Source organism: Oncorhynchus kisutch, linkage group LG13 (assembly GCF_002021735.2).
Source record: "Oncorhynchus kisutch isolate 150728-3 linkage group LG13, Okis_V2, whole genome shotgun sequence".
Lineage (NCBI taxonomy): Eukaryota > Metazoa > Chordata > Actinopteri > Salmoniformes > Salmonidae > Oncorhynchus > Oncorhynchus kisutch.
The window spans coordinates 13,966,022-13,980,928 of record NC_034186.2 but is presented as its reverse complement, the minus strand read 5'-3'; the positions used below and the strand labels follow the sequence as shown (position 1 = coordinate 13,980,928).

The 14,907-nt window shown below is 45.8% G+C and overlaps 1 protein-coding gene across 2 annotated transcripts in view; it reads right to left on the bottom strand.

Moving 5' to 3' along the window:
* Positions 1-13,953, bottom strand: part of cachd1 (cache domain containing 1) — a 116,926-nt gene extending 102,973 nt beyond the window's left edge. For both annotated transcript variants that reach the window (XM_031785634.1, XM_031785635.1), the window contains exon 1: positions 13,431-13,953. In XM_031785634.1, coding sequence (XP_031641494.1) covers positions 13,431-13,682 — 252 coding nt within the window. In that variant the 5' untranslated portion in view covers positions 13,683-13,953. The remainder of the gene's footprint in view (positions 1-13,430) is intronic.
* Between the last annotated feature and the right edge of the window lie 954 nt (positions 13,954-14,907).

Sequence of the window (14,907 nt, the reverse complement as noted above, 5' to 3'; positions counted from 1 at the left end):
TTTCAATCTCGCCAAAATATGTCCGAAATAAACCCAATGCGTTTCTATGGGCTTATATTAGACCTAAGCTTGTCGCCCGCCTTTAGGACGAAGACTCCCAGCAGAGGCATGAGCATCTCATTATATACAGATTTCTGGTGGCAATAATGAGGTGCAGAAGAGGTGAATTTGGCACACCTGCACTTGCTCAAAAACAATATTTAGATTCTGTACATATGGGCATGTGACTTCATTGTCTGGAGGTACATATGGGCCGGGAAGGCAGTAATGATGATAGTTACTCAACAAAACCACATTCTTTTGGAATGTACTGAAAATAAAGTACAGAATTTTAATATCTATTGTTTATTAAAAAAACAACCCGAGTTCCTATTAAATCAGACCAGTGCAACAGTTTATATATCAATATCAAACCCTTTCTTGGTAATAACATTTTGACTGCACTGGGACTTTAACAATGGGTTTCTCTCTTTTAGGCCGTCATTGTAAATAAGAAACTGTTCTTAACAGACTTGCCTAGTTAAATAACTGATAAATAATTGTAAAAGTATCTTGATTCTTAGTCTCTCTGCTAGTGAGAGAAATCACACTTCACTGAAAGGTCCTTTTGTGATTTTCCTGTGGCTAAGAATCATGGGCTTTCACTGTGAACACCTTTCCTTAGGCCTGACACTAGGCCTGACACTGAAAACACATACAAGACACACACACACACACACACACCTTCACGGATAGCTCAGCCACCTCCTGTGTCATAACTACCAGGGAGAGAACTCTCCTCCATTCAGATGGAAACTACAACACCAGAGAACAAGTTCCATTCCCTGGAGGCTGACGTCCTACCAATTCATCTTCAACCACACAAGTTCCTGTATAAATACAGCCAACAGGCCTTTATACATTCCACTGGCAATACTCTTCAAAGAAAGGTCAAGAACAATTTCTTGATGAAAAAGGTGAGATAGTTATTTTATGAAAGCACTAGTCTATGCAACATTGCTAGTCTATCAGAGGACTTTGTTCTTCTGTGCAATGGGAAGTCTTTGTGTGACCTGGGTTAGCTTCTAGAGTGTCTGCTGTTATGAATGGCTCTGAGGATAGGAGTTAGACTAACTGAGCTGACCTCTAATGACCCCTGCACAGAGGGCCATGTGAGGGAGGTGGACTGATGAGGAGAACTCCTTTAGGATAAGCCTTATTATTCATCCCCAGTCAAAGAGTGAGGCTGGCAGCACACTGACCGCTCTGTGCCACACTGGGTATTGTTGTGTGGGGGCTTTGGTTAGTCCAGCAGAGCAAACCCCGGCCCAGTCCACTGCTCCGTCCCTTCCCCCCTTCATTCGTCCCCTCATTGGGAATGCAAAGCAGGAGAGAAAGAAGAGGGGGCTCCCCTCGTTGGGAATGCAAAGCAGGAGAGAGAGGAGAAGAGGGGGCTCCCCTCGTTGGGAATGCAAAGCAGGAGAGAGAGGAGAAGAGGGGGCTCCCCTCATTGGGAATGCAAAGCAGGAGCGAGAGAAGAAGATGGGGCTCCCCTCATTGGGAATGCAAAGCAGGAGAGAGAGAAGGGGGGGCTCCCCTCATTGGGAATGCAAAGCAGGAGAGAGAAGAGAAGAGGGGGCTCCACTCATTGGGAATGCAAAGCAGGAGAGAGAAGAGAAGAGGGGGCTCCCCTCATTGGGAATGCAAAGCAGGAGAGAGAAGAGAAGAGGGGGCTCCCCTCATTGGGAATGCAAAGCAGGAGAGAGAAGAGAAGAGGGGGCTCCCCTCATTGGGAATGCAAAGCAGGAGAGAGAAGAGAAGAGGGGGCTCCCCTCATTGGGAATGCAAAGCAGGAGAGAGAAGAGAAGAGGGGGCTCCCCTCATTGGGAATGCAAAGCAGGAGAGAGAAGAGGGGGATGGGGAGATCTCAGAAGATAAAGTGCCGGACTGGAGAAGTGGAAGGGTAGCCAATGATTCCCTACTTCCCTCAGCAGTCTGCCTCTCCTCAATGTCCCTTCCTCCTTCCTCTTTCTTCCCCGGGAGTTGAGTTCATCTTCGCCCAGTCCTTTGTGCTGAGTGAAGAGCAGGTGTGGAGAGGCCTTGCTGTCCTGGGCAGCCCTGCAGGGATCAGGGATCAGCCCTGCAGGGATCAACACACAGGGATCCCAGACACACACAGATCCTTTTCTTCAGGTGTCTGCGTGTGTTGATGATGAAATAAATGCCAGCTAATCACGGCTCCTGTTTAATAATAAAGCCATTTGAGAGGAAACTAAGGGCCATTGGTCTCTCATTGAGGAACAGGGGCTTCAGACACTCAATTAACCAGTGAATAGCTAACTGGGTTTGACCATCTCTTGCTACTGGTCACAACTTGCTGGAGACACTGGTCACCTGAAGTCCACATAACCATCTTTGATGGTACTGATTAGAGGAGGGAACTTCAAGGACGTGAGGAGGGAAAAAGCCTTTTCTAAGACTAAGGAAAAATGGAAATATAGCCCAATGTTTTTCTATTTAGATGAGATAGGCCTGGTTGCAGAGGAACATTCCCTCCAGCATGGCATCCAAGGGGTGGCCCTAACCCAGGGGTGGCCCTAACCCAGGGGTGGCCCTAACCCTAACCCAGGGGCGGCCCTAACCCAACCCTAACCCAGGGGCGACCCTAACCCAGGGGCGGCCCTAACCCTAACCCAGCCCTAACCCAGGGGCGGCCCTAACCCTAACCCAGGGGCGACCCTAACCCTAACCCAGGGGCGGCTCTAACCCTAACCCAGGGGCGGCCCTAACCCTAACCCAGGGGCGGCCCTAACCCTAACCCAGGGGCGGCCCTAACCCTAACCCAGGGGCGGCCCTAACCCTAACCCAGGGGCGGCCCTAACCCAGGGGCGGCCCTAACCCAGGGGCGGCCCTAACCCAGGGGCGGCCCTAACCCAGGGGCGGCCCTAACCCAGGGGCGGCCCTAACCCAGGGTTCAGCCCTAACCCTAACCCAGGGTTCAGCCCTAACCCTAACCCAGGGTTCAGCCCTAACCCTAACCCAGGGTTCAGCCCTAACCCTAACCCAGGGTTCAGCCCTAACCCTAACCCAGGGTTCAGCCCTAACCCTAACCCAGGGTTCAGCCCTAACCCTAACCCAGGGTTCAGCCCTAACCCTAACCCAGTGGCGGCCCTAACCCTAACCCAGGGGCGGTCCTAACCCTAACCCAGGGGCGGCCCTAACCCTAACCCAGGGGCGGCCCTAACCCTAACCCGGGGGCTGCCCTAACCCAGGGGCGGCCCTAACCCTAACCCAGGGGCGGCCCTAACCCAGGGGCAGCCCTAACCCTAACCCAGGGGCGGCCCTAACCCAGGGGCGGCCCTAACCCTAACCCAGGGGCTGCCCTAACCCAGGGGCGGCCCTAACCCTATCCCAGGGGCGGCCCTAACCCAGGGGCAGCCCTAACCCTAACCCAGGGGCGGCCCTAACCCAGGGGCGACCCTAACCCAGGGGCGGCCCTAACCCTAACCCAGGGGCGGCCCTAACCCTAACCCAGCCCTAACCCAGGGGCGGCCCTAACCCAGGGGCGGCCCTAACCCAGGGGCGACCCTAACCCTAACCCAGGGGCGGCCCTAACCCAGGGGCGGCCCTAACCCTAACCCAGGGGCGGCCCTAACCCAGGGGCGGCCCTAACCCAGGGGCGGCCCTAACCCAGGGGCGGCCCTAACCCTAACCCAGGGTTCAGCCCTAACCCTAACCCAGGGTTCAGCCCTAACCCTAACCCAGGGTTCAGCCCTAACCCTAACCCAGGGTTCAGCCCTAACCCTAACCCAGGGTTCAGCCCTAACCCTAACCCAGGGTTCAGCCCTAACCCTAACCCAGGGTTCAGCCCTAACCCTAACCCAGGGTTCAGCCCTAACCCTAACCCAGGGTTCAGCCCTAACCCTAACCCAGGGTTCAGCCCTAACCCTAACCCAGGGGCAGCCCTAACCCTAACCCAGGGGCAGCCCTAACCCAGGGGCTGCCCTAACGCAGGGGCAGCCCTAACGCAGGGGCAGCCCTAACGCAGGGGCAGCCCTAACGCAGGGGCAGCCCTAACGCAGGGGCAGCCCTAACAAGATAACAAGAGGGTGGAAGAGAAAACCTAAAGAAAGAGTATAAGAGAAACAGAGGGCGAGTGAGAGGTAGCATGCTTAAAAACATTGAAAGCAGCTTTGGTCAAAGCCTTTAACAAAAAGGGTACGTAGGCAAACCATCAGAAGGGGAATAGATAAATGATCTCGGTCTACCACGCTGTAGTGTACAAACTGTTTGAAAACCAACAGCTGGACCAGGCCAGGAAAGGAGATCATCTCTGTGGTAGTAACTCGCTACTGTTGTCCAGAGGCAAGACAAGATCTGTGTCAAATGGCACCCCATTGAAATCATCCAAAGTAGTGTCCTCTAAAGGGAATTGGGTGCCAGTTGGGACACAACAGTAGTCTAGAGACTGGACCTCCACAATGCTGTTCACCATATCGTTCATTCTTGGCCTTGGCCGGGCCAGGGGAGGTGGGGTGAGGGGAGAAGGTGGTGGCGTGTGGTGCAGGCCAGGGGGAGGTGGTGGGGTGCAGGCCAGGGGGAGGCGGTGCAGGCCAGGGGGAGGTGGGTAAGGTCACTAAAAGGGGCTAAAACAAGAGGGCTCGAGTACAGTATTGCCTGGAGCAAGGCCAAAAACACACAAGCAGCCCACATCTAATGGATATGTGGCCGTGGATAGATTCCTTCAGTATTGGAAGAGAGGGAGCATACTGCTCCAGAGCTGAGCTCGGCAAGCGGTACTGGAGCACCAAGTCTAGGACCAAAAGGCTCCTTAACAGCTTCTACCCCCAAGCCATAAGACTGCTGAACAATTAATCAAATGGCCACCCGGACTATTTACATTGACACCCCGCCCCCCCCAACTTTGTTTTTACAAGTGATGCACCGATATGACATTTTTGGCAGATACCCAATATTTTCCGATAACCGATATTTAAAATTTGACAGGCCTTTTAAGCATTCTAGTACAGTTAAATAGTTAACACACACGGGCACAGTCTAAGGCACTGCATCTCAGTGCAAGAGTTGTCATTACAAGTCCCTGGTTCGAATCCAGGCTGTATCACATCTGGCCGTGTTTGGGAGTCCCATAGGGCGGCGCACAATTGGCCCAGCGTCGTCAGGGCCATTATTGTAAATAAGAATTTGTTCTTAACAGTCACGACTTCCGCCAAAGTCGGTACCTCTCCTATTTTGGGTGGCGTTCGGCGGTCGACGTCACCGGCCTTCGAGCCATCGCCGATCCACTTTTCATTTTCCATTTGTTTTGTCTTTGTTCATTATGTAACCCTCTGTTTTCCCCATGGTTTTTGTGTGTGATTGTTTTATGTATGTATGGTCCGTTATTGTGGGCTTGGTATTACGACATGTTATTGGACATTTTTAGTAAAGTTACTTATGTTAATCATCTCTTCTGTCCTGCGCCTGACTCCTCTGCACCAGCTACACCCAGACCACTACATTAACTGTCTTGCCTAGTTAAATTAAGGTCACACACAAAAAATGTATTTTGTTGGCATTGACGTATGTCCCCATTATCAGTAAGACATAATCAAAACCTATTTCTTTCACTTACTTGCTGTGCTGTTTCGTTGTTCATTTGTTCAGTCGTTTCATTCTCAGCCAGGATTTCTATGGAACGCCGTCTGGGTCTTTGCGTGTCAAAAAAGATACACATCAAATAACACCATTTGACGTGTCAAATAAGCTTGTTGACCAATCAAGACCTGAATATGACTGCACATCACATAATAATTGAACGAGTTCATACAATTTTTTTGTAGTTATTACACATTGATTACACTATCACTCGTATTTCATATGTCACAACGATTCATCGATACGTATGCTATGATGCTGGTAAAGTTCTCATGCACCTAGCGCTGGTCATAAAAAAAAATCTAGCTAGCTTATGGATGCAAACAATGATCTTCCTCAAAAACATAGCAAAACGACATAATCAAGGTGTCATCATCTAAAATAACCTTAATTTATATTAAAACAGTTCTTATTTGATTAATGGTGGTCGGATCCATCTATGTGAAGCTAGCCACAATAGTGGACTGTCATACTTTTATTTTTATTTAATTTTAATTTATTTTTACCCCTTTTTCTCCTTAATTTCATGGTATCCAATTGTTTTAGTAGCTACTATCTTGTCTCATCGCTACAACTCCCGTACCGTCTCGGGAGAGACGAAGGTTGAAAGCCATACGTCCTCCGATACACAACCAAACCAAGCCGCACAGCTTCTTAGCACTTTTTTTTTTTTTTTACCTTTATTTTACTAGGCAAGTCAGTTAATTAAGAACAAATTCTTATTTTCAATGACGGCCTAGGAACAGTGGGTTAACTGCCTGTTCAGGGGCAGAACGACAGATTTGTACCTTGTCAGCTCGGGGATTCGAACTTGCAACCTTTCGGTTACTAGTTCAATGCTCTAACCACTAGGCTACTCTGCCGCCACAGCACGCATCCAACCCGGAAGCCAGCCGCACCAATGTGTCGGAGGAAACACCGTGCACCTGGCAACCTTGGTTAGTGTGCACTGCGCCCGGCCCGCCACAGGAGTCGCTGGTGCGCGATGAGACAAGGATATCCCTACCGGCCAAACCCTCCCTAACCCGGACGACGCTAGGCCAATTATGTGTCGCCCCACGGACCTCCCGGTCGCGGCCGGTTACGACAGAGCCTGGGCGCGAACCCAGAGTCTCCGATGGCTGCAGTACAGCGCCCTTAACCACTGCGCCACCCAGGAGGCCTCATACTTTTATTTTGAAGGCAAACTGCAAATTTCACTATTGTGGCTAGCATCACAACACATAACCCGGTCCGGTCGAGCCTCACTAGCCAGATTAAGCTAGCTGGCTGCTTATAAGGTTAGCTTTGGGAAACAGGGTTAAGTAGCTGGCTAGCTATTTATTTTCATGAACTGAAGTTCAATTTCAATAGGCAACCAACAAGTGGCAACCTAGCTAATACTTACAAGGATTCCTAAATCATTGCAAAGAATAACAAAAATGACTGCAGTTTCTACTAGTCATTGTTTTCAGGCCAGTTGTATTGGTGCTAGCAAGGTACCAAGCTAAAGCTAGCTACCACAGAAGTTGCGGTCAAAAAAATTATGCTTTATTACCGTTTGTGGCAGGTGTTTGCAGACTTTTTTTGTACAGCTTTGACAGTGCTACTGTATCTTTTTTGACATACAAACACCCAAACAGAGTTCCATAGTATGTATGTCGTGAAGTTAATAGAAGTGACGCCATTACTGTGTAACTCCGGTAGGGCAACATGGATTCCATTATCGTGGCTTTAATGGATTTCGCATGTGAGTTGTCTCGCTGAAATGTTCTTACTCTTTCAAAAGACTTGACTTGTTGACTGCTCCATCTACACAGCAGACATTGTGGGCTATGTTATGAACGCTGTGTTGCACGTGTAGTGCAACATTTTACGTGGCATCATTATGTCATGTACCTACGTTATATAGGTATGCAATGTAGCTTGGACATCTGTTTTTAACATCCGTGTTAAACGAGACATCGGGCCGATACCGATGTTGGCATTTTTTATCTAATATCAGCCGATTCCGATATGTTCCCCGATATATCATGCATTCCTCGTTTTTACACTGCTGCTACTCACTCTTTATTATCTATACATAGTCACTTTATCCCTACCTACATGTACAAATTACCTCAATTAACCTGTACCAGCACCAGTACCCGTACCCCCTGTATATAGGCTCATTATTGTTATGTCATTTCTGTGTTACTTTTGGATCTTATTGTGTTTTTTTAAACTTTATTTAGTAAATATTTTCTTCACTTTATTTCTTGAACTGTATTGATGGTTAAGGGGTTGTAAGTAAAGCATTTCACTGTAATGTATTCGGTGATTTGATTTATTTCACTAGATTTTTATGGACAAGCCCAACATTTTTACACACATCTTAAAGTGTTCCAATAAGCAAACGAGGCTGCTTCCTGGTCCTAAACCCGACAGGGTCATTTCACTTCATTACGAATAGAGATAAAACAAATCTAAAGAAACATTGTGGAATTGCAAAGTAAACTGCCTAAAAAATGTTAATAGGTGTGTGCATCAACTCAAACATGAATCAAAATAGAATTTGATGGAAGACCAACTTCTGTACAATGACAGAGAGCACATCATCTGAAGAGGCAGATCATGAGTTCAGAACACAATGGGATGCATATGTGGTTAACTCTGAGAATACCTCAACATCTTTACTCCTAGACTCCTGGAACACCACATAATGTTCTAGAACCATTCCGGAACAGAAAAAAGAACACGACTTTAAAGAGGCCAGGTCAGTGGGAGTTCAGGCCTCAGAATAAAAGAGTAGCAACTCCTCATGCCAGAGAAACATGTGCTGGTGAGTGGTGGGAGAGAGTAGGCCTATAGCCGGGGGGCCAGGAGGGGGTTGATTTTTGATAACTTCGCTCAGAGGCCCACCAGAGAGCCCCTCTCCCCAGCCTCGTCCCACCAGCAAGGCTAAGTGTGATGGATGGAGGTCTAGGGATGTTAACCGTCTGGCTGATTTCATAGAGATTTTCTTAATAGGGCTCCTCACCGTGAGAGATGGGTCCCACCTAGACACTGTCTGTGAAGAGACCAGAACCAAGGAGACACATTCGCCACAGGACCAGGCTACCCTTATGAGCTGCCGTTTTGGGGGGGAATTTTCTACATCATCTACTACATTGCAATTTTGAAAAGAAATATGTCATAATTGGAAGCAATGTGTGTTTTTTCCTCAATAGAACATGTACACACAGAGATAGGTTGTCCTAATAACTTGCAAAACACCAGAGCATCACATGTAAGCTAGATCTAGCACTGGCTGTGGGTCTGCTGGGTATTACAAGAGCACCATAGCCAATGCAGCACAGGCACTTTGAAGCTGCTCTGCAGAGGAACATCAGGAATTCAGATTGTATTATCTTCTCTTATAGGCTGCATTTCGACCACTAAGATAGGTGAAAAGAAAAGAGGAGGTGTGAAGAGAGGTGTAACCGAGCTTGTCTAGTCAGAAGTAAAACCACGACAAGAAAAAGCAGCCAGGGAAAAGGAAACAGTCTCATACCCTCTCAACAACTGTTGGACTTGGACAGGACCCAACCCTAAAGATCAGGACCTAAAGAGTCTTTCCTGGGGATACTTCACAGGTTCCGCACCCCCCCACACACATTTTTTTTAACCATAATTATTCAATTAGGAGGCCTGGACAGGATTCTGGACGAGCCAACGCCAAAACAAACCACAAGCACCACAACCCCCTCCTTCCCCCTTCCTGTGATTATAGGAAGTAGCCCCACCTTTCAGATGGAGAATCAACATATTGATCAGGGGAAATAGAAGGAAAATACATGCTCTCTGGGAAAACTGTACTTCCACAGAGAGTGAGTGACGAGCATCTGATTTCTCTTAGCTGTGGCTATGCTGTCTATAACGCAGTCCCTATGCTCCACTTATTTGGCTAGGCCTAAGTGTTAAAGGCTACATAGGCCTGGGTTGCTGTGTCTCAACAGTTGTGAAAATACAATAAAGACCAGTGTTTAACTCCAGTGCAAATTAGGGTAAAAATTATGTCTCTAAAATTAGAACAATTTCAACCTTTGAAGGTTGTTCTAAAAATGCTTTCCGGGCAGAGCTCTACAGTGCTACCATTTTGGTCACATATGCTCCTAAATATTTGACTGTGCTAAATGGAATTTTAATTCGGGACCACCAATGCCCCCTTGTAAAAAAAAGATATATATATATTTTGTAATTGCTGGCAATTCTTATCATTAATACCTAGAATATTTGAAATAACTTAATGTGCTCCTACATTTTTCCACTTAGGAGCAGATGTAAGAAATGTCAGTGTAGAGGCCTGCAGCGGTAGGCCTGCTCACTCAGCACCAAAGCTCATCTCCTCTCCACAGAAGCACTTGATTATCCACGCATTACGTTACAAACGCGATTGAGAACATAGGGTTTGTCTGTGTAACCAGGCTCCCTTGATAATTGAATAAGTCACTGACAGATTGTATCAATTTAACCCACTGACTCAAGAGACCATGACAGGGCAGTGGCACACATCATATTACAAATAAGACCAGATTTACACTTATTTACATGGGCAGAGGACAGACAATGTGAGGTTTGGTTGATTATAGAAAGACCAACAAAAATGGATGAAAATATAATCCCGACAAGAAACGATATCATGCAAACAGGAATTATGACAAATGTATCTGTCTCTATAAATTCATTGTGTATTACTTCCTCCTGTATAATTCACTGTGTACTCAGGATTGGGTCAGAGGACTTCAGTATAATCCTAGTATGGACACATTCCCAGCCTAGTCTAGCTTTAGTAGTAGAGACAGTTATTTTGTCTTCATATTATTAGTATTATTTTTGTAGTCATTTAGCAGACACTCTTATCCAGAGCGACTTACAGGAATAATTAGGGTTAAGTGCCTTGCTCAAGGGCACAGACAGACAGGTTTCTGGTTCGGATCCCAGGGCCGACTAGGTGACCATTCAGTTACTGGCCCAATGCTCTCAACCGCTAGGCTACTTCCATGGAGCAACAGACCCTGCCTAGCACACATACCAGTGTTAGGGCAGGGAGATCAGCTGCCATAGCCACATCTCTACACTTATTTACATGGGCAGGTGACTGTTTAATCTGGATACAGTACGCCTAACTTTGTGGTCAAATAGGTCTGACCAAACATATAGCTTCATATCAATGCAATGCCTGAATTAAATCAGCTAAAAGCCCAGCTACATTTTCACAGCTTGTAAAATAACATGACAATCAAACTAGAATGTTGCAGTTTTACAGGAAAAAGCAGATTTTTTTTTGTTTTTGCCATGAATGATTTTGTAAGATGAATCAGAAACCAACTGAAACCTCAGACTCAAACCAGAAGACTGATAAATATGGGCATTCATTAAATTACACTCAGAGTACACCCCAGCCAAGGCATGAATACTTGAAGAAATCAATGGCCAAAATAAGGTGGATAATAGTATCATGAGGTCAACACCAAGAGAGAGAAACTGAAAGGAAGAGAGACCAAGAAAGAGCAAAGATGGGGGAAATCAAATCAAAGCTTTATTTATAACACACATTTCAGACATGGAATGCAACGCCCTTCACAGGAAAGAAAAGACCCAATGTTCTTCACAGGAAAAAAAAGATCCCACTGGTCTTCACAGGAAAAAATCTAATTTTATTTTTATTTTACCTTTATTTAACTAGGCAAGTCAGTTAAGAACAAATTCTTATTTTCAATGACGGACTAGGAACAGTGGGTTAACTGCCTGTTCAGGGGCAGAACGACAGATTTGTACCTTGTCAGCTCGGGGATTTGAACTTGCAACCTTCTTAGTATCCCAATTGTCTTCACAGGGAAAAACAGATCCCAATGTCCTTCACAGGGAGAAAAAAAGATCCCAGCAATCTTCACAGGAAAGAAAAATCCCAAAAGATCCCAATGTTTTTCACAGGAAAGAAAAAATCCCAATGTCCTTCACAGGGAAAAAAAGTTCCCAATGTCCTTCACAGGGAGAGAAAAAAGATCCCAATGTCCTTCACAGGGAGAGAAAAAAGATCCCAATGTCCTTCACAGGGAGAGAAAAAAGATCCCAATGTCCTTCACAGGGAGAAAAAAAGATCCCAATGTCCTTCACAGGGAAAAAAAAAGTTCCCAATGTCCTTCACAGGGGAAAAAAAAGTTCCCAATGTCCTTCACAGGGGAAAAAAAAGTTCCCAATGTCCTTCACAGGGAGAAAAAAAAGATCCCAATGTCCTTCACAGGGAGAGAAAAAAGATCCCAATGTCCTTCACAGGGAGAAAAAAAGATCCCAATGTTCTTCACGGGGAGAAAAAAAGATCCCAATGTTCTTCACGGGGAGAAAAAAAGATCCCAATGCCCTTCACAGGGAGAAAAAAAGATCCCAATGTTCTTCACATGGAGAAAAAAAGGTCCCAATGTCCTTCACAGGGAGAAAAAAAGATCCCAATGGCCTTCACAGGGAGAAAAAAAGATCCCAACAATCTTCACAGGAAGAAAAAAATCCCCAAAGATCCCAATGTTCTTCACAAGGAAAAAAAGATCCCAACGTTCTTCACAGAAAAAAAAAAAAAAGATCCCAACATTCTTCACAGGAAAAAAAGACCCCAATGTTCTTCACAGGAAATGAAAAGAGAAAGGAAACAAAGAAGGCCCCGGGGATCACAGCAGGCTTGAAAGCCAGGTCACAGTGGTAGGATGAAGGGTAGTGGGAAGATGAAACACCATTTGGACTGGGCCCCCTACTGATCATCACTGTGAGCCCTGCCTCTGAAGTGTGAAGCAACCCCCTTCCACCATCACTGCACTGTTCGCCATTTGTTGGCCATGGCCAGACCCCCCTTTAAACTAGCACGACAAACAGTGTTCCCGAAAATCAATCAGGACAATTAAAATGTGATAATTGTGTGCATTTAGCGGTTTTCTACAATGTACCCACAAAGACAACAAAATGTCACCGAAAAAGGAATGCACTAATTCTGTAATCAATCATTTAAAATGTTCAGCTATTAGAAACAACCGAGATCATTTTGTACTATCCACATCGCACTAAGCCAAATTGTAAAATCATGGCAGATTTGTTTTCGTCAAAATAACAGCAAATAATGTCACCTAAAATAGGAGCAGTGGTGTGGTGAGAGGAGAGGATGTGAATGAAGTGCGTTTAGTTCTCCCCTCCCCATTCACACACACTAATTGTGGTAATTCATAAATATAACAGAAATCTGACACTATAAACGTTATAAATGTGACACCATAAAGCCTATATAAAAGGTTCTGAGAAGATAACGCTGAAATGCTGCAGGTAAAGTGTTATCATCAGAATAATTTATCCTCTAACATCCTTCCTCGAGGACTTCTAGGTGATGCAGTTCCTGATAAAGTGTGACAACACACCAACTATCTCAAGGTGCTGTTCAAATATTATAACCTGCTACGAAAAAGTAACTTCGGTATCGAAGTGCCTTAAATGGTGTTTCCCTTGAAACACTGCAACATTTTGTCATCCGCATACGACTTCAAAGAGCGCCTTTCAAGAATGGGAAATATATAACGTGAATAGCTACAAAGAACGTGGTTGTTGTAATTGATGTAGCTAGTTTAATAGAACATTTGTTACATTTCTGACCACAAAGTTACACTAGTACAGAACTGCAACAATGTGGCATAATTAGTAGCTGTAGCTAGTGATTGTAGATTGCAACATAACCAATTCATGATCATGATCATATCAAAAATAATAATTGTGTCGAATGTTAAAATCGAAACAGAACATTTGAACAGTTTTGTTACCTGCATGTTGAAGACTCCAAGCTCCTGCGAGGACAGTTTTTTCATTTGTACGGCTAAAACTTGTGCCTCCTCCAAGATCGAGAACTCCGTTTCGGCACCACAAACCCCACAACATAGAAGCGACATGACTGCCATAAAGCTCCAAGAAACCGCCATGAAGTCATACCAGTGGAGTCTCGACTGCTTACTCCAATTCGTGTATGGAATTTGTGTTAAAATCACGGATCCTTCTCCCCCTACCCGCCTCGCCATGGTGGCTGGGGTAGTTGAATAGTAAACAGGGAATTCGCTTTGCAGCCCTTGGGGGAAAACTTCAAGGGAACAACTTCGCAACGTCGTCGCTAAACCTGGACCTCCTTTCAAGACAAACTCCCTCGATATTAAACGGCGACATCAATGCATATTCGGGAATCATTGAAGGCAGGAAAATAAAATCCCTGAAAGCACATATAGCTGTTGTTTTTTTTATCCTGCTCACCCCGCACCAACTCCAGCAAAGTGTGAGCCGGAGAATCACAATGGGGGTGAAAGTAGGAGGAGCGGGAGAAGAACCACGGCATGGAGCTTGAGGTGGGAATGGATTGGGATTTGATTTGGAGAACAATCTTACATAACAACAAGTGGATGCTGCTGAGGGTAGGACGGCTCATAATAATGCCTGTAATGGAGTTAATGGAATGGTATCAAACAAGTGGTTTCCATGTGGTTGATGCCATTCCATGGACTTCATTCCAGCCATTATTATGAGCCGTCCTCCCCTCAGCAGCCTCCACTGATAACAACTAGGCTACTGTAAAATAATATGCTCAACAGATGCTCTGTAGATAGCTACTATAGGCTACATCAGCTAAAGCAACATATGCCTAGTATTTTATATAGTCAACAAACACTGGGGATTGCAGTTTTTATTACATTTTTCATCAAGCAAATAGAAATCACATAATGTAAAGCACTTTCTGTCAACAATGGTGATAATGAAAAATCACATTTTGCTTTAAAACATAGGCCAAGTGGTTATCCTAGCCATATGCTACAACAGCACCATCCCCAACTGCAGGGCTCTCCAGAGGGCGCCCTTACAACAACAAAAAATGCCGTTTTGAAACTGCAGTCGACTGTGGTATTTTGGACACAGTAATTACAGTATAACTGCAGTTACACTGCAAAATTACTGCAGTAAATATCTAATTGCAGTTATACTTCAGTGTACTGCAGTTATGCTGCCCTCTGACTGCAATCTTTTTTTGTAAGGGGGGTGCGGTCAGCCCAACGCATCACCAGGGGCACACTGCCTGCCCTCCAGGACATCTACAGCACCCAGTGTCACAGGAAGGTTAAAAATATTTAAGAACCTCAGACACGGCCTGTTCATCCCGTTACCACCCAGGTGGAGACAGTACAGGTGCGTCAAATCTGGGACCGAGAGACTGTGAAACAGCTTCCATCTCCAGGCCATTAGACTGTTAAACAGTTACCA